The sequence below is a fragment of the Perca fluviatilis genome, chromosome 17, assembly GCF_010015445.1.
Source record: "Perca fluviatilis chromosome 17, GENO_Pfluv_1.0, whole genome shotgun sequence".
In the NCBI taxonomy this organism is placed as follows: Eukaryota; Metazoa; Chordata; class Actinopteri; order Perciformes; family Percidae; genus Perca; species Perca fluviatilis.
In genome coordinates this window covers 31,864,746-31,883,206 of record NC_053128.1, presented here as the reverse complement: position 1 = coordinate 31,883,206, position 18,461 = coordinate 31,864,746, and the positions used below count along the sequence as shown (strand labels likewise).

Below are 18,461 nucleotides of genomic sequence, written 5' to 3'. Positions count from 1 at the left end.
GGTGAAATGTTTCTGGGAGCAGATGGACAGAAAGCTGCCCTCGAGTTCAAGAAATCTGTCTGCCAGAGATCCAAAGAACAGGACTGTAGATGAGCCACAGTGATATGTGTAAGTCTTTAACTTCCTCTTTGATGCAGCATCTTACGTAGGTTGATATTATCCAGGAATGCTGTGTGGAATCGCCAGACCTTCCTCCGCAGCGCTGTGGAGGAAGGTCTGGCAATGCAAGATTAAAGAGTAGCTAACATTTAACTACTTGGTACCAAACATTGGGTCCCAACACCTGCTGGAGATGCACTCAGAGATGGTCCGATACCCTTTTTTGCTTCCTGAAAACTATTCCGATATCTGAACTTGCGTATTGGCGGATACGGAGTACCGATCTGATACCGGTGTGTCATTTATTAAATTATGTTTTAACAGCTGTATACTACTATCCCTGTATGGATGTGATACGACTGCTATCATTGTTGTTAAACTCTTTGTGAAACACGAACAAACTCAAACCATAAATGCCACGGAACTTCATTTATTATCCAGTTTGACAGTGATTCATAACAGGAAAAGAACATAAATGAACTACTTTTAAGTTGATTTTCTTAGGGGCTAAATGACGTGGTATGGGATCGGTGCATGAACCCCAGTTCTTACAGAGACCAGCATTTTAGGCGATACAACACTGTATATGATCCTGGTATGAAAGTCTCTTCTCCTTCTCTCTAGTGTCCTCATGTTTCTTTTCCCGGACGCCCTGCAGCTGCCCCGCCAGTACGAGTTCCTCCAGGATCTGGGAGAGGGCGGCTTCGGGAAGGTGGTGAAATGTTGGAACAAGGACACCAAACAAACCGTGGCTGTAAAGATCCCCAAATTCTCAGACTATGACAGCAAGGAGGTGAGACACTTTGAATGTTCACAGCTGTAAGAAGAAATATATATATATATATATATATATATATATATATATATATATATATATATATATATATATATATATATATAGTAGTATCTAATTGTTCGCCAATTGTCTTTTTCAATAATCTTTCATCAGTTACCTTAACTGTCCCACTCGCCATGTGTCTCCAGGTTTCCATTTTGAAAACGTTGATGCGCCTAAACCTCGACCAGCACAACATAGTCACGTTCTTCGGTTGGTTCCACACGAGTTTTGGGCGGGCGCTGGTGTTGGAGACGCTGGACATCAGCATACAGGACTACATCCTAAAGACCCACCACGCCCCGATGCGTCTCAGGGACGTCAGCACCGTCATCCAGCAGGTACCAACCGTAGATCCATCGCTAGGGATGGAGCCAGACGTTGTAAACATTCAGGGCTCAGCCCAAACATGGAGGGGGGGGCATGCTCTGTTTACGGGACCTGTAGGCACTATTTTTCAATAAATGTAGTAAAGGAGGCCTTAAAATCTGAGCATCATTTGGGGAACATCGAAACGTTTGTCTTTTATTTTGCCGTGTTATTCTGCCGTTTGTCTTTTTTTTTTTTTTTACATTTGGGAAGATTTCTTTTGATGTTTTAGTCCCTTTTTCAATGTTTTTTTTCTGTGCTTTTTCCATTTTTGTTGTTGCCGTTTTTCGTTTTTGTTGACATTTTTGTTGCCTTTTACCGTTTGCAGGTCCAGTCAGAGAAACTGAGGGGAAATGACACAAAGTTGAAGTTATTTTTAAACCCTAAAAGATTTGGGGTATTTCAATCGAATAGAAAGGAAAGCTCTAAAAACTTTGAACTGCGTTGTGTTCTCTGAACTGTTTCCCTGACCGTGTACTTGCAGCTGGCCAGAGCGTTGGACGCGCTGAAGAGCATCGGCGTGATCCACACTGACCTGAAACCGGACAACATCATGCTGGTGGATCACCGGAGACGACCCTTCGCAGTCAAGCTCATAGACTTCGGCTTGGCCATGCCGAGGTCTGAAGCCAGGCAAGGCGTGACTCTGCAAACTCTTTGCTTCAGGTAGGATCTACAGAAACACGAATATCATTATTGTTCTGGAGTGAGTTTGATGTTACAGATTCAGGATGTTGCTCATGAAGCATTTGTACATATAGCTCTTGAAAGCACTGTAATTGGTATGTTTTACACATTTGTTACTGTCAGCACCAAATTGACTGCTGCTGTATAAGAGCGTGAAGATCCTCATAGGGAGGAGATCGGGGGGATGTTTGGGTCCTAAAACACAGGGCTTTAAAGCCGGGGAGCAGAGTTCATGTCCTGAAGAAGTTAAGGAGAAAACACAAGACTTTCACCCCGGAAACAGGTGTTCATCTCCTGGAAGTACTATTTTAGGGGACAGATGTTTTAATCCAAACCACAGTCTGTTCTAATCTTAACTTGCCGTTTTGGTGTCTAAACTTAACTGTCTTCGCCGCAGGATGATCAACGTTTCTCGGCTATTTAACTGTAAAGACCACACAACTGTCACTTGATCGCCCGGCAGTTGCCTTGGTTCCTTAGGACATCATACGAATTGTTGTGCATAAGTTCTCGTACTAAATCATACAAACCCGTTCCATTATACTTCCTGTTCCTGTAGTTTGTAAGATGTTCCTCTCCAAGATGAATCTCGAATCTTTAACATGTGACATTTATGCATTGCTTCTCTATGGGATGCTTTCCTTCCATATTCAGATCTCCAGAAATCGTTTTGGGCCTTCCTTTTTCCGAGGCGATTGATATGTGGTCACTGGGCTGCTTGATGGCCAAGATGGTGCACGGCTGTCTCCTGTTCTCAGGAGAAACTGAGTATGAAGCTGTAAGTACTCACCAGTACACCATTTAGTTTTTTGTGTTTTTGAGGAAACAAAGCATTTATTTATTGTTGAAACAGCTTTAAGTGTACTTTCAGGATCACAGAAAGAAGTAGTAAAACTTTGTGCGTTAACTGTGATGTGAGTTATTAGCATAAGCATCTAGACAAAAGAAGGAAAAACGTATGTCTTCATGCGATGTTGTGTTTAATTTGCAGCTGCAGTGCATCGCTGAACTCCTGGGTCCACTGGCGGAGCGTCTTCTTAACAACGGACAAAAAACACTGTGGTATTTCACCAGGACTGAGTCTAACAGCTGGAGGTTCAAGGTAACACATCATCTCTGATAGTTAGGTTTACACTTCCCAACATTTAACAGTTATTCAGTTTGATTCATTTAAAATACTTAAAACCTTCTTTTAGACACAACAGGAGTACTGGGGAGAATCCCATAGCAGGAAGTACAGCAGAGGCGTTTATCCCTCTCTGGATGAACTGAAACAGGTAGCAAGTTTTCACATCACCATTTTAGCCCTCATTTTTGCATACAAAGTCCTGCATCCTTAAATTGCATCCACGTTTCCTTCACTTGCTTTCCTTCCTCGCATCTTAGTCTGTTCCACCAAGGAATCATGCGTGGAGAGAGGAAATGTTTTTTAGAGGGATAAGACATCCTTTTCTGTTCGTCAGCTGTATTGGTGGAGTTAGCAAAGGCTTTCAGCTGCACAGATTCTGGGAAGGCTGCTCTCTGTATCCTCGCTCTTAGCTCCTCAGAGATCCCTCCTTCATCCTCGCTCATAGGCCCTTAGATATCCATCCTCCATCCTCGCTCATAGCTCTTCAGAGATCCATCTTCGCTCATAGCTCCTCAGAGATCCATCCTCCATCTTCACTCATAGCTCCTCAGAGATCCATCCTCCATCCTCGCTCATAGCTCTTCAGAGATCCATCCTCGCTCATAGCCCTTTAGAGATCCCTCCTCCATCCTTCCTCATAGCTCCTCAGAGATCCATCCTCCATCCTCGCTCATGGCTCTTCAGAGATCCATCTTCGCTCATAGCTCCTCAGAGATCCATCCTCCATCTTCGCTCATAGCTCCTCAGAGATCCATCCTCCATCCTCGCTCATAGCTCTTCAGAGATCCATCCTCGCTCATAGCCCTTTAGAGATCCCTCCTCCATCCTCCCTCATAGCTCCTCAGAGATCCATCCTCCATCCTCGCTCATAGCTCCTCAGAGATCCATCCTCGCTCATAGCCCCTTAGAGATCCCTCCTCCATCCTCCCTCATAGCTCCTCAGAGATCCATCCTCACTCATAGCTCCTCAGATATCCATCTTCCCTCATAGCTCCTCAGAGATCCATCCTCCATCTTCGCTCATAGCTCTTCAGAGATCCCTCTTTCATCCTCACTCATAGCCCCTTAGAGATCCATCCTCCATCTTCCCTCCCCGCCCCTTGCGGCAGGAATAAGAGCTTTTGAGACGGAAGGCCAGAATAACTTCCAGTTCAAGCGAGGAGCGAGGAGATATCAAATAAGAGACTTGGAAGCTCAAAAAGCAGCAGATCAGAGTCAAATCAGCACTGGCTATGTGGGAAGTGTCAAAGATGCAATCTGAAGCGATGCACCAATGTCGCCGACCCCCGATAGATATCCAGGAGATTAAACATCCAGACCTGTCTGCAAGTCCAAACCATGTTGGGTGACAAATAGTTGACTTCTCTGGTTTAGATATGAAAATGGAAAATACTCCTGGGGGTCGTATTAGAGGGGGGGAATAAACCACCGGTATCCTTGTATGGTTTGGAGGACCTGTTGGTTTTTTCCAGCGTGTGTTTTGGAGACCAGACTGTCTTATAAAATGTCTTGAATGTATGCCTTCCTGTCGCAGGTCAATAGTGTAATGTTCAAACCATAACTTCAAACTAACAGGATTACACGCTCATCAAAAATGTCGTTAAAAAGTCGTCAATAAAGGCAACAAAACGTAGAAAAAAAGCATTGAAAAAAGTGTCGACAAACGCAACAAAACGTTGAAAAGCGTTGACCAAAAGGTCAAAATAAAGTGTCACAAATATCGCAGACAGTCGTGTAATGTGACCAGCTGCCATTAGTGTAAAGTTGCAGCTTTTTGGTTGTGTTTTCATGAATCATGAGGACTTGACTGTTGTTTCCTAAACTAGCTGCGTCTGGAGAGGAAGAACAAGTCTGAGGCTGTCGAGCGAGAGCAGTGTATTGAACTCCTGGAGGCTATGCTGAAACTGGACGAGACGGAGAGGATCACTCCCAGAGAAGTCCTCACTCATCCATTCATCGCCAAGGGTTACCACTGCTCCCAGTAAGAGAGAGAGAGGGAGAAAGAGAGAGAGTGTGTGTGTCAGGGTGTGTGTGTTTGGATCCTCGTAGTACTGTTTAAGGGGGCTGCTCTTTTAATCTAAACTATCCTTTTTAAACTTTCTAATCCTAACTATTCATTTTGGTGTCTAAGTTTAGCTGTTGTCTCCTCATGACGCTCACATTTTGTACTCAAACTACAATGACCTCACGGTGCTCTGTACCTGGCTCACACTCCCCTTTTCTTGGCTAAATGTAACTGTAAAGACCGCTAAACTTAACTGTCACGCAGCTGGCCAGCAGTTTCCATCATTTTGTACGATATCATACAAACCCGTTCGTGAGAATGCATTGTTTTGTTAGTGCCTTTATTTTAAGTTAGTGATTGACTTACAATTTGTTCAGGGATTGAGTTGCATACTTGCTTGTTGTGTTGGTAAGTCCTGTTTCCTGTTTCCAACCCAGAACAAAGAAGAACTGGTTGAAAATGATCACGAAAAGCACAAATAGAGGCCTGAGTCCAGCTTCCACACGGCTACCATCCGGTGTTATCATGGTTCGTCCTGCAGCAGCTGAGGACACACTGCAGAGGGACAGTGATGTTGGGATATGGTGAGACCTCCTAACTCACTACCAACTTGTCAAATACTGAAGCTTGGTCAGTGGCTGTCAGGTTAGATACTGACCAGAAAATCACCCTTTAGCGACTGTATGAAACACACCGGGCAGAGCAGCAGCTCCACCACGGCGCTGTAAGATGACTTAGTATTAGGAGAGACAACGGTAGTGAGGAGTATCAAAGAGCGAAAATCCGCAACACAAGAATTTCATCCAGGAGACCGGGGATTGTGTCCCATTCTTTTCACACGCGTCACTGTAACGTACGTCCCCACCCAGAGCGCCAAAAAGGGACGCCAAGGGTCCCGACCAATTGCAACTAAATATGACATTGAAGGAGACTTTTTGCACCTGAAACAAATACCAAAAGCACTGGACCAAGCATCACTTTTTGACGCGATGGAAGTGAGAATGTGTTGTAACTGTCTGTTCATGAAACTCATCCTCCAGGTAGAAGCAGAGCCGGCCCTAACCAATTTTGTGCCCTTAGATTTCAGCTGTTTTTGTCACCTTTTCTTAGAAATTTTCGACTTGTTTCTTTGTCCTTTTTGTGGCTTTTTTTCCCCGACATTCATTGTTTCTGTTGTATTGTGTAAAGTAACAAGTAACTAAAGCTGTAAGATGAATGTAGTGGAGTAAAAGTACAATAATTCTCTCTGAAATGTAGCAGAGTAGAAGTAGAAAGTGGCATGAAAAGAAAAGACTCAAGTAAAGTACAAGTACCTCAACATTTGGACTGAAGTACAGTACTCGAGTAAATGTACTTAGTTACATTCCCACACTGTGTTGGATAATAACACTAACTGTGTGTGTGTGTGTGTGTGTGTGTGTGTAGTCTGCAGACAGAGCGGAACAAGACGTCCACAGTAAAAGTGACCGACAGCGACTCAACAACCTGGATGTGTGAGTTACCACGGTTACTTCCTGTTGTGTCTGAATTGTTGTTTATTTGAAAGGCGGCCGAGATGTTTAGTGTTTAATAATTTGCAGATGACATAAAGACCCAGAAGAGGAGGAGGAAGAAGAAGAAGAACGGTATCTTCTTCTCTTGGATGAAGAACACCTTCGGCTCATGCTGCATCTTTCTGTTTTTAGCATGACGTTTTAAACCAAACATGCTCACAGAAAAATAAATCGGACTATATATCTGACCTATAGTTTATTAATATTGATACTTCTGTCTATACTGTTTATATTCAAGATAAATCCTCCATGCACACCAAAGTTACAATTTTGTTGCTTTTTTTTAATATAAAAACCTTTTATTTTTTTTTCAAGTGACAAATGTTGAAAAAGTGACTTTGAAAAACTTTGAAAAAGCGACAAAAACCTCTAAAATAGCATCAGGAACGCCATACAAAGTGACAAAAACGCTGAAAAAAAGTTTAGAAAACGTTACAAAAAGTGACACAAATGCAGAAAAACGAATGAAAATGGCGACTAAAACGTCCCAAAAAAAACAAGCTAAAAATACAACATGGCGGGCCCTGTATCAACAGTAGTGAAAGCTGTAACATACAGTTATAAGCACTTGTTTGTTATTTGTGTCTCACTAAATCAGTCGTACACATAGAGCTGTCCACGTTCTATCTGTGGAGATGTTACACTGTTTGTATGCACAAAATACAGTGCAATGCGTTGTTATAAACTGGCATTGCTAACAATAGCTAACTGGGCTAGAGTTAATGAAAACAATGAAAATCCGACTTCGAACGCATTCAAAAGTGTGACGTCTATCCTAGCTCCATCTTCCGAGGTAAATGGAACGTACTGTGAATCAAGCCAGAAAAAAAACAATGTTAACTGATGTTAAACTCAGACAAAACTAAAGTTTACTTTATCTTTAAGGCTCATTATCTGACCTAAAGTTTATTAATATTTATACTTATGTCTACACTGTGTATATATATGATGTATATACATTCATTAATTCATTCATTCAACCTTTATCTTCGAGAGATCATTGAGTGGCGAGTCAGAAAGACAAAAACAGAACACAGAAAATACAATCAGAAATATAGAAAGAAAATATAAAATGTTCAGAAAATTTAGGAAAATTATTTGATAAATAATTTAGGATAAAGCAGTTACAAGTAAAAGTTTGCAGGTTTTAAAACCAGATTTCAAAAAATAAAGTGCTGTAATTTGTAATTCACTATCTTACATAATAATGCAGGTTTGTATTTATTTGATGAGTCATCAGTGTGTCAGCAGACGATGATGTAACTCTGCAGCTACAGGTGAGTAAATGTGTCTCGGCCTGTAATATCAGTTTTGTTTTAAGTAACAGTTGTCCATCTACTTTCAGTTCTGCTGAGGTTCAATGTCTTATCATTCTCGTAATGTATTTAATATTCTTATAACACACACAGACAATGAGACTGAGAATGTGGACCAATACACTACATGTCCCAATCCTTTTGTAGACTTCACTTAAATCTCTGCATTAGTTACTGACTTCTACCTCTGGGTTTACTTTCCATAGCCGATCATAACAGGTTTGCTACAGATTGTGGAATAACTTGTGACGTTACATCCTGTCCCGAGGCTTCGGAGCTTGTGTCGAGAAATCCCGGAAGTTCTGTGTGAAGCGCTTATCGAAGCTTGTTATCCTTTTTTAGAGAAATTACGTCATCGTTGACGTCTGAAGCCTCGCTGCCTGTCAATACCACATGGCTTTATTACACATCCATGATCTACACAAGCAAATTCACTGCCCTCTGCCCTGTTGAACCACTGGTACTTTCTAGTCTTATACAACTAATATTGCCCCATTATCATATCATGATCAGTGTATCTCAGTGTGTACTTCGTCCACAGCAATCCCATCAATCGTTTCCAAAAACGTCCCAGTTAAAGAGAATCTTTCCAATCATTCCCCGAAAGAACCGAGCAGACCTGCCTTGTTGCACCGTCCAAATGTTCTTCACAACTTGACATTTTCAGCGTGGAGCTCGCTAGCTCGGTGTCTGTTGTAGTTTCCCGAAGAGAACGGAGTTTGAGAACGGTGACACACAGAAAGAGGGACATCCGGAGTGTGAGCCACGCGCTGTTGATCCAGACTACATTATGACCAAAGGATTGACTTAAACACATTTGATAGCCACATTCCTCTCAAGGCAATCTATTTATTATACAGTTATGTTATACAATCATTAGTGACAGTATACCACACACAAGACACACTGTGTTGATATGAACGGATTACGTGGAAATTGATCATCATTTTCTAAGCATTTACTTGCGCAAAATATCAGATCATAGGTAATATATCTGCCTGTTACGTTCTTTGGCCAACCGGTGGTATCGTGAGAAATGAACCACTTTGCTGGAAAGCTTCACCACTTCATGAGGCATCATCTCGTCATCACTTAGATGAATTACGGAGCACCAAAATGTTCAATATTAAATGGTAGATAAAAAGCATGTTACACAATAAAAGATCATATGAATATATTTGACAGTCAATGTCCTTATTTTATAACTACAGGTGAAATAGTCCAAGCAGCAGATGAGGAAGGATGCTGATAAGCTGCAGTAAAAACAGGACATGTTAACATTAGGTAGCATTACAACACAGTAACATGGTACTCTGTGCTCATCGCTCAGCTCCGTTCCCCTACCTTTGGACTTTCAAACCCATTGTTTCACTTTTAGACAGAAGTGTGTAGTTTGTAGTTAGACAGTATGCGAGAGTTTCTTTGCAAGTTTACACACTCAAACATCAGCACACAGGTGCATTAAAGGAACACGCAGACTTATTGGGACTTTGTCTTATTCACCGTAACCCCCAGAGTAAGACAAGTCGATACATACCCTTCTCATCTCCGTGCGTGCTGTAACGCTGTCTGACGGCTCCAGCATTAGCTTAGCCTAGCACAGATCCTGCAGGTAACTGGTTCCAACTAGCCTACTGCTCCGAATTGTGACAAAAGTGACAAAATAACGCCAACATGTTCCTGTTTACATGTTGTGATTTGTAGAGTCACAGCGTGTACAAAAAACAACGTAACATGAGACACAGCCATCTTCTAACCGTAAACAAACTGGGAACTATATTCTCAGACAGGCTTGCTGCGAGCATATCACTCCGCCCAAGTACTATATTCTTCCGCCTGAGAATATAGTTCCCGGTTTGTTTACGGTTAGAAGATGGCGGTGTCTCATGTTACGTTGTTTTTTGTACACGCTGTGACTCTACAAATCACAACATGTAAATAGGAACATGTTGGCGTTATTTTGTCACTTATTGGGAGCAGTAGGATTACTGGAACCATTCACCTGTCTGTTCTGTGATGGGCTGATGCTGCTGGAGCCGTCAGACAGCGTTACAGCACGCACGGAGATGAGAAGGGTATGTATGGACTAGTCTAACTCTGGGGGTTACGGTGAATAAGCTAAAGTCCCGATAAGTCGGCGTGTTCCTTTTTAAATACAGCTTTACATTTCTCATATTTAAACATAAGCTGCAATAAACTCCTGCACACTGTCAAACTTGCAGGAAATGAATGTAATAGTAGGCAACGTTTTGGTACTAGACCTTCATCTGGCAAAATCCTTCACCTTAAAACTCTGATCATGTTACCTGATGGTTTAGAGTTTCTTGGAGTTACAGCTTTACATTTAAATATCTAATCTCCTCCAGAGTATGTAAAGTATGTGCAAAATATCTCAGCAGAATATTTCCCTGATGACATTGATTTTCTGCAGGATGTCAGACAGCGTGAGGGCATTCCCAACAGGTTTATCTCGTCTGTCTCAGCCGTCTCCATACCTGCTGATCATAACTGTCACGTCCACTCTGCAGCTGCGGCTAACTGATGGAAGCAGTGCGTGTGGACACGTGTTGAGTGTCGAGCAGCGAGGTGGCCGAGAGCTCCGCGGCGCCGCTGTCTTTCCTCGGCTCAGCGAACGGGAACACTTCTCTGGTCAGGCGTGTGACGAGGCACGGCATCTCTTTCTTCCCAGCGAACTTCCCTTTGGCCTGGAAGCTGTAGGCCACCCGGTGGGAGAGGCGGGTCATCAGGCGCGTCAGCTCCAGGTTACGGTTGCCGTCCTCCTTTAATAAAGTGCAGAACGTCTGGAGGAAGACGGATCCGAGTGGGTGCATGAACGCCCCGTAACCTGAGGAGAGGAAGGAGGGAAGAAACAGAGGAGAAGAGGGGAGGATTGAGAGGTGTTTACCTGGCGGTGGGACAGGAAGTGTGTGTGTGCCTGGTGGTGGGACAGGTAGTGTGTGTGTGCGTGTGTGTGTGCCTGGTGGTGGGACAGGTAGTGTGTGTGTGCGTGTGTGTGTGCCTGGTGGTGGGACAGGTAGTGTGTGTGTGCCTGGTGGTGGGACAGGTAGTGTGTGTGTGTGCCTGGTGGTGGGACAGGTAGTGTGTGTGTGCGTGTGTGTGTGCCTGGTGGTGGGACAGGTAGTGTGTGTGTGTGTGTGTGTTTACCTGGTGGTGGGACAGGTAGTGTGTGTGTGTGTGTGTGTGTGTTTACCTGGTGGTGGAACAGGTAGTGTGTGTGTGTTTACCTGGTGGTGGAACAGGTAGTGTGTGTGTGTTTACCTGGTGGTGTGGCGTACATCACAGCTGTGTCTACAGGAATAGAGAGATGCTGTGAGAAGTCTCTGCTGTCACCAGCTGAATCCACCTCCACACCGTCATCCAGACCACCTCCCCGACACGCCTATACACACACACACACACACACACACACACACAACACACACACACACACACACACACACACACACACACACACACACACACACACACACACAAAATGATAGAAATGTCACAAAGCTGTTGAAAAAGCGACATATGTAGTTAAACATAGAAAAAACACTTAACATACAAGAGAACATGAGAGATATCACAACTACAGAAAACAGTGTGTGTGTGTGTGTGTGTGTGTGTGTGTGTGTGCATGCATGTGTGCAACAGTAAAGACTCAGACCTGTACAAGGAACACTTTGGCCTTCTTCTCCATGTTTTCGTTGTCAAAATATGAAAAGAGACGACACAGTTGGACGGGTTTCCCATCAGCCCCGAACACGCATCCCTCGTCCCCGTGAGACGACAAGACGGCCAGAAAACAGTCCTTCACAGGCCGCCGGCTCTCTGCAGACACACACACACACACACACAGAGTTTTATTCTCAAAGGATTCTAACATTTATCTAAATAATGTTCAACCTTTTCCTCGAAATATTCCAACTTTTTCTCCAAAACTTTTTTTTTTCGAAACTTAATACTCAAAATAACTTTTTGTCCTGTAAACTTTATTCTTTAGATATTATGACATGTTTTCTATATATGACACACACATGCACGCACGCACGCACGCACACACATGCTGAGACAGTTTGCTCTACAGTCCATCAGGTACATTTTTATGACTTTTTGTCAGATTTGGATCACGTGACCAATAATAATGTCAGCGTGTGTGCGTGTACAGTTTGATGTATTAGTGATAAGCAGCTCTGATCTCTCCGTGACCCTTCAGTCTGTTTGATATCTGGGTGTCTCTGCTGATGCTGCACACAGAGAAGCAAACACACAACCTGTCTTACCATGTAAAGACAAAGACACAATGTCAGCATAGAGCAAACAGATCATAAAAAGAAGTCTGACGTGGAATAATAATGCTGAATGCTACAAAGCTAACAGCATTAGTTAGTCTGTTTATCTTTACAACAAATTTAGAAACTCTGAGTCAGCTGACAGCAGCTGACACAATAAATACAGATTAAACATTAAACAGTATTCCTTCTGGGTGTTACCTAGGCTGTTTAACACGTCTCTCTACTCAAAAAGCAATATTACAAAACTTAATTTCAAAACTTTTATGTACATCTATCTACTAATTTATTTATTTTGTGAACCTAGGAATTTGGTAAACTCATTTCAAGCACCAAAACAATTCATCAACATGAGTAAAGATTTGAAGAATTTCAAAAAGCGAACTTCAACTTTAGGGTCTAATTATCTCTTTACACATTACTCTAGGACGAATGTGGGCTCCACTCTACACAAAGTTGAGTTTGTTCTGAACATTTTAATATCAAACACATAGGGATCAGTTAAATGCAAATACCCTAAAAAGGAGAATTTAAGAAGGAAACTGCCCTTAGACCTCAGAGGGTTTCAATAATCCCCTGCATGTTCTGAATTTGTATCCAGGCATTATTCATGCTGTGTTACCTTTCAAACTTTATCATGTTTTTCTGTTTCTAATTCTGACATCCTTGATGCTGTTGCTGTGTGTTACCTTTCAGAAACAGCTGGTAGATCTCGTCCCCGCTCAGGTCACTGTGGATGTCCACCTTGAAGCCCAGCTTGCTGAGGGTGCGGTGGAGAGTCTTGGTGTCCTTGTCGGCTCCAGGCCTCCTCCCCAGACTCACACCAGGGACAAACTGGGCCACAGACACCAGCACTGCCCGGTTACACTCCCCGCTGTCATCCATCCTTCTGCTGCTGCTCGCTGGGTGAAAGATAAAGTCTCTGTGTGTCTGTTATGTGTGTCTCTGAGAGACGTGTCTCTGTGTGTCTTTGTGTCTCTGTGTGTCTCTGTCTCTGCAGGTCAAAACCTCCCATCACGGTTGTGAACCTACAGACACACCTGTCTGACCGTATATGGACTTCCCTCTGCTGGCTGTTACATGTTAAAGGATCACATGCGTTTACATCTCGCAGCGTTACATAACTTCGTCTTTTTCCTTCTGTGCTGGGAAACGACACTGTGTAACCTCTCTGCACGGCTCCCTCAGGTGTGTTTCTCCAGATGACTCAGCGCTCGTCTGCTGAACATAAAAACAGAGTTTTACAGTCATTACCACTTCAGGGAAAGAGTCTATTTACAGACATAATTAAACAAAAATATATACTTTATATACATGATTGATCAGTATTTATCCTCCACCCTGACGACACCTTTAATCATGTTTACACTGGAATGCAGCCTGTTTTTAGTCAAACGCCTTCTTTCACTGATAAATTACTGATCCTCTGCACGTTTTACTCCACAGACTGATGCACTGTTATCTTAACATGCTGCTCTATTATTTAACTATTTATTATAGCTTATATTTATTGTTTAGAGGGTCTGTTCCCTCATGTTTAACATGTTTGACTTTAAACTAATCTGAATCTGAATCTAAATTAAAGCAGTCATTCGGCTAAAACAGGAAGTGTGTTGGAGCTTTGAGGCCTTTTAAAACCGTCGACACAATAAAAGTCTTTATTTTTCTATATATTTTAACTTTTTTATTGTTTTAGTTTTGCTGTGTTCCCTTATTTCAAGGTTCAGTATCTTTTATGTGCACAGCAATAACAGAAGTAATTGTTCAGCTCAAACAATGCTCATTAAATAACTAAAACTTTATTTGATTTAAGTTCAATCCTGTAGAGCATTTTGTTAACTTCCTGTTTTAAAATGTAAACTATTCAGTGGAGGTTTTACTAAAAGTTTTGTCCAATCAGAGCTCCAGTTAAAGCTTCTGTAAAACATTATAAATTGTAATCCTTCTTCTCACTTTCTGCACAGAAAGATGGGCGTCTGGCATTATGCAGTGGATGAATAAGTCCTTCAGAGTGAAGCATGGTGATAAATCCTTGGCTGGACGTTATGAGAAGACGCAGAAACACACAGGCTGCAGAGAGAAGAACAACCGTCATCGGTAAGTTTCCTCTTCAGGTTTGAGAACCGGGCATCTCTCAGTTTTGTCAAATCTAATTCAGATGAACTCGTCAAAGAGTCGCTGAGTTCTGCTCCGTAATCAGAGCTGTCACTTTCTGACAGGCTGTGATTATATTTAAAACGTCTGCCATGACTCTGACACTGAAACTGTGTTGACTATTAATAAGAGTGATTATCTACAGCACAGCAGATATTTTAGCAGTTTTATCGTTTTTATGTTATTAATCTGTTTCTGCTGTACATTGGTTAAAACGTTCAATATTTTTTCCCTGCTTTTATTGTGAAAGTCAGGTGCTTATTTTAGAAGAGCCTTATAGTTTTATAAAGTTACTGTATACTGCGTATATTTATATTTTTGTTTCTGTACTTTTTACAGTAGTACATTTATTTGACTGCTGTTGTAGGTAGTTACTTTACTGATCATACATTTATACATGAATATAATAATATAAATATAGAAGTTCTTGTTGGCAATAACTAAGTTTGTCTATTTCTTACTGTGCTGGGCCGTCGAATAAGAGCGTCCAAAGCGATCGTCAAAAAGCTTTAAAAAAAACATTGAAAGCGTTGTAAAATGTATTAAAAAGCATCAACAAAAGCTTTGAATGCGTCAAAAGTGTTTTCAAAAAGCATCAAAATACAAAAAAGCCTTAAGGAGTGAAGGAACTAGAAAATATTCACATTGAACAAGCTGCAATTTAGAGAAGTTTTGATTTTTTTTTCAATCTGATACATTAATTATCAAAATAGTTGTTCTATAAATCGATTTCTCCCACAGAGATTTTTATCCCATTTATCAGAGCTATTTGCACTACATTTCGAGACATTTCAGATAATAGAATAACTAAACATCTGTACATCATTTGGCAAGTACATGATAGTTGAAAATAGTTGCCATGAAAATATCTACTTGTTCTTCAATTGTCTTTATCATTCTGAAACCAGAACACTATAGATTATACACTATTGAAATGCTCTCACTTTCGTATACACTTTTAAAATTCTTTTAACATACAATTTAAACGCTCTGATGTACACTATTGAAACGCTCTCATACACACTACTGAGAAGCTCTGTGAACAAGTGATAGAAAACTCTGCTCATTTCTCTGTGACGGAGCAGTTTTAGTGAGGAAAGTTGAAAGGACAGAGACCGACTGACTCTAAACATGAACACTGTACTTTGTGGTGTTTCAGGAGGAAAATGGCCTCAGTTATACATTCATATCAGTTTCACATTTTCTCCGTCAGCTTTGTATGAAACCCTGGAATGAAGACAGGAAGAAAATACTTTGTTCATGTTAGTTTATTCATCATGTAAAGCTTCAGTTTGTTCACACATCCCGTCAGTAAAGTCTGTTCAAAGACTCTTGTTCAATGATTTCATCAACAGATTGACTTCATCCACACAATCACTTTGTTTGAAACAGAATCTCAGCTATGTAAAAGAGAAGAATGAGTTATTGTAAGTAAAATGTCGACAGAAGCAAAAAACAAAAATGTTTAAAAAAAACGGCAAAAACATCTTAAACACGTCTAAAACGGTGATAAAGAAAAAAAAGAGAAAAGTCGAAAAACCATTGATAAAAGCAACAAAAACGTCAAAGAAATAGAATGTCACAACAATCAGCTCTCAGCAACAAACATGGCAACAAAATAAGTCGAAGAGTAAAAACACAAAATTTAACCCTTAAATGACTTCTGTCTATTTCAGTTTAGACAACTCGGCAGAGGCTTCATGACAACCATAACCCCAAAGATGAAACCTTAGTCCAGCATAGAGTGGCTGAGTGAATGTGGTCTGGACTCTGTGGAGGAGAGTCATGGTTTCAGAGACGCTGTAGAAGGACAGAAGACCTGCACTGTGATCCAGGTACACTCCTACTCTGGAGGACAGAGGACCTGAGACGGGAGTTTGGACATTGTTGTAACAAAATCTATAACTGTTGTTCTTACAATATAACGCCCAAGATTTGTCATTTAGTCCAAATGTACATTCATGCGACCCCCCTGCTCTGCTGATATTCTTGTTTGCAACTGCTACATAAACTCCCCCTCTCCCTCTCCTCTCCACCTCCCAGTAACGACGTCCAGTCAGACTCTCTCTACTCAGGACCTGAGGCCTGTTAGTGAATCTGTCTGGGTGACTAGAATAAGACTGTTGTTTTTTCATTACTGTTGCTTTCCTGTTCCCCTCAGATAATAACACCCATGTGTTTGCTGTGTTTGGCTCCAGTGTGATTTCACGTGAATATTTTAAGAATCCAGCTCTGGTCTTGGGCTCTGGTTGTGGCAGTAAAACGTCCACTTCAGTAATCGTCAGTGAGACGTTTGTCCACTCTTCTCTCAGGACGTCCTGTAGTTTATCTCTGACTTCTGACACGGCCGCTGTCACGTCCTCAAAGCAGCTCAGAGGACGGATATGGATGCTGGATGTTGATTGGCTGAGTGGTGACAGTGAGGGGTAGTTGTGTAGAAACTGGTTGTGATCCTCTGTGTGTGAGAGCTTCTTCTGCTCAGCGTCTTTCCTCTTCAGCTCAGTGATCTCCTGCTCCAGCTTCTCCTGAAGCTCTCTGACTCGACTCACTTCACTTTTCTGCTGGGATCTGACCTGCTGCTCCACATCAGAGCTTCTTTTCTCCAGGAGACGGATCAGCTCAGTGAAGATCTTCTCGCTGTCCTCCACTGCTTTATCAGCAGAGAGATTGATGGCCTCCGCCTGCTGTTGAAGCAGCTTCACATCTTTCTCTCTGTCCTGGATTCTCTGCTGGATGTTTTGTCGACTCCCCTCGAGCTCTCTCTGCCTCTCAGCTCTCTCTGCTGCAGCTGAGACTGTGTCGTGGCCTTTATGTTCCTCCACAGAGCAGAGATAACAGATAAGCTGCTGATCAGTACGAGAGAACATCTTCATCACCTCATCATGACGAGAGCAGACGTTCTCCTGGAGCTTCTTGGACGGCTCCACCAGCTTGTGTTTCTTTAACTGAGCTACATCGTAATGAGGCTGAAGGTGTTTATCACAGTAAGAAGCCAGACAGATCAGACAGGACTTGTGTGCTTTGAGTTTTCTCCCGGTGCAGACATCACAGGCCACATCTTCAGCTCCAGCATAGCAGTGATCAGCAGGAGCAGCTTGGAGTCCAGTCTTCTTCAGCTCCTCCACTAAATCTGCTAACATGGTGCTTTTCAGCAGGACAGGCCTCGGTGTGAACTTCTTCCTGCACTGAGGGCAGCTGTAGTTGTACTTACGATCCTCTTCATCCCAGTGGCTTTTAATACAGTTCATGCAGTAGCTGTGTCCACAGGGAGTAGTCACCGGATCCTTCAATAGATCCAGACAGATGGAACAAGAGAAGGTTTCCCGGTCCAGCTGAACTCCTTTCTGCGCCATTTCACCTCTCAGTGATGACTGTCTGACTGTGACTTCCAGTACGTGTGACTGTCTTATCAAGGGATCCAGGTTCAACGTTCAGCTTTATTGTCATTATACAATAAAGGGAGGGGTTATCCAGATTTGATTCCTGCCAGGATGAGGAGTGGCACCTTTACTTTGGACTTTGTTTCCTCATTTTAAATGACCCCTCACTTAAAATGTCCTCTACATCAGAAAACACGACATTTCTAGTTGTAAAATACTTCTTGGCTCCTCAGGTTTTGTTGACGTCTCTGACTCTTACTCAAAGTCTCTTAAATTGTCCTTTTACTGGTTTAAAATCAACTGAAAGTTATCAAACTAAACGGTCATAAAACCCTTAAATTGCTGTATAATAATCTCACAATCCTAGAATGTGTGTAAAAGGTGTCAGAGATAATTACTCTGAACACAGGTGCATAGCAAGATGCCATTTTATCCCCTTTGTTATTTTCTCTGTAGACCATTGAGTTTAAAATCCAACACGGACACTTTAACTTCCTACTGTATGCTGAAGATGTGGCGCTGGTTGGCCTTCTGTGTGAGGGGGACTCTTCAAAAGGTCAAACATATTTTAATCATTTCTCTGCAGCGGTGGTGTAAGGAGAGTGTGTTTAACACATAAAAGTTATCTTATCCAGCAAC

The 18,461-nt window shown here is 42.1% G+C and overlaps 3 protein-coding genes across 5 annotated transcripts; 1 reads left to right on the top strand and 2 right to left on the bottom strand.

Annotated features, from left to right (window-relative positions):
- The first annotated feature begins 23 nt into the window (after positions 1-23).
- LOC120545683 (homeodomain-interacting protein kinase 2-like) lies at positions 24-6,850 on the top strand. Of its 3 annotated transcripts, XM_039780232.1 has the most exons (11): positions 24-108; positions 724-892; positions 1,084-1,275; positions 1,788-1,969; positions 2,645-2,768; positions 2,982-3,092; positions 3,187-3,267; positions 4,946-5,100; positions 5,562-5,708; positions 6,550-6,617; positions 6,705-6,850. In XM_039780232.1, exons 2-11 carry the CDS (start codon positions 731-733, stop codon positions 6,812-6,814), a joined length of 1,332 nt encoding a protein of 443 aa, XP_039636166.1. In that variant the 5' UTR covers positions 24-108; positions 724-730; the 3' UTR covers positions 6,815-6,850. The 3 variants fall into 3 exon arrangements, with proteins under 3 accessions (XP_039636166.1, XP_039636167.1, XP_039636168.1); XM_039780233.1 differs by lacking the exon at positions 3,187-3,267; XM_039780234.1 differs by lacking the exons at positions 6,550-6,617; positions 6,705-6,850 and having other exon boundaries at positions 4,946-5,144; positions 5,562-5,608.
- A 3,305-nt stretch (positions 6,851-10,155) lies between these two features.
- Positions 10,156-13,260, bottom strand: LOC120545680 (caspase-3-like). Its single transcript, XM_039780222.1, has 4 exons — positions 12,978-13,260; positions 11,664-11,827; positions 11,273-11,393; positions 10,156-10,838 (listed from the first exon to the last, which is right to left on the bottom strand). Exons 1-4 carry the CDS (start codon positions 13,171-13,173, stop codon positions 10,528-10,530), a joined length of 792 nt encoding a protein of 263 aa, XP_039636156.1. The 5' UTR covers positions 13,174-13,260; the 3' UTR covers positions 10,156-10,527.
- A 2,434-nt stretch (positions 13,261-15,694) lies between these two features.
- LOC120545679 (tripartite motif-containing protein 16-like) lies at positions 15,695-17,804 on the bottom strand. The gene has a single exon (XM_039780221.1). The coding sequence runs from the start codon at positions 17,793-17,795 to the stop codon at positions 16,110-16,112; it is 1,686 nt and encodes a 561-aa protein (XP_039636155.1). The 5' UTR covers positions 17,796-17,804; the 3' UTR covers positions 15,695-16,109.
- Positions 17,805-18,461: the final 657 nt, after the last annotated feature.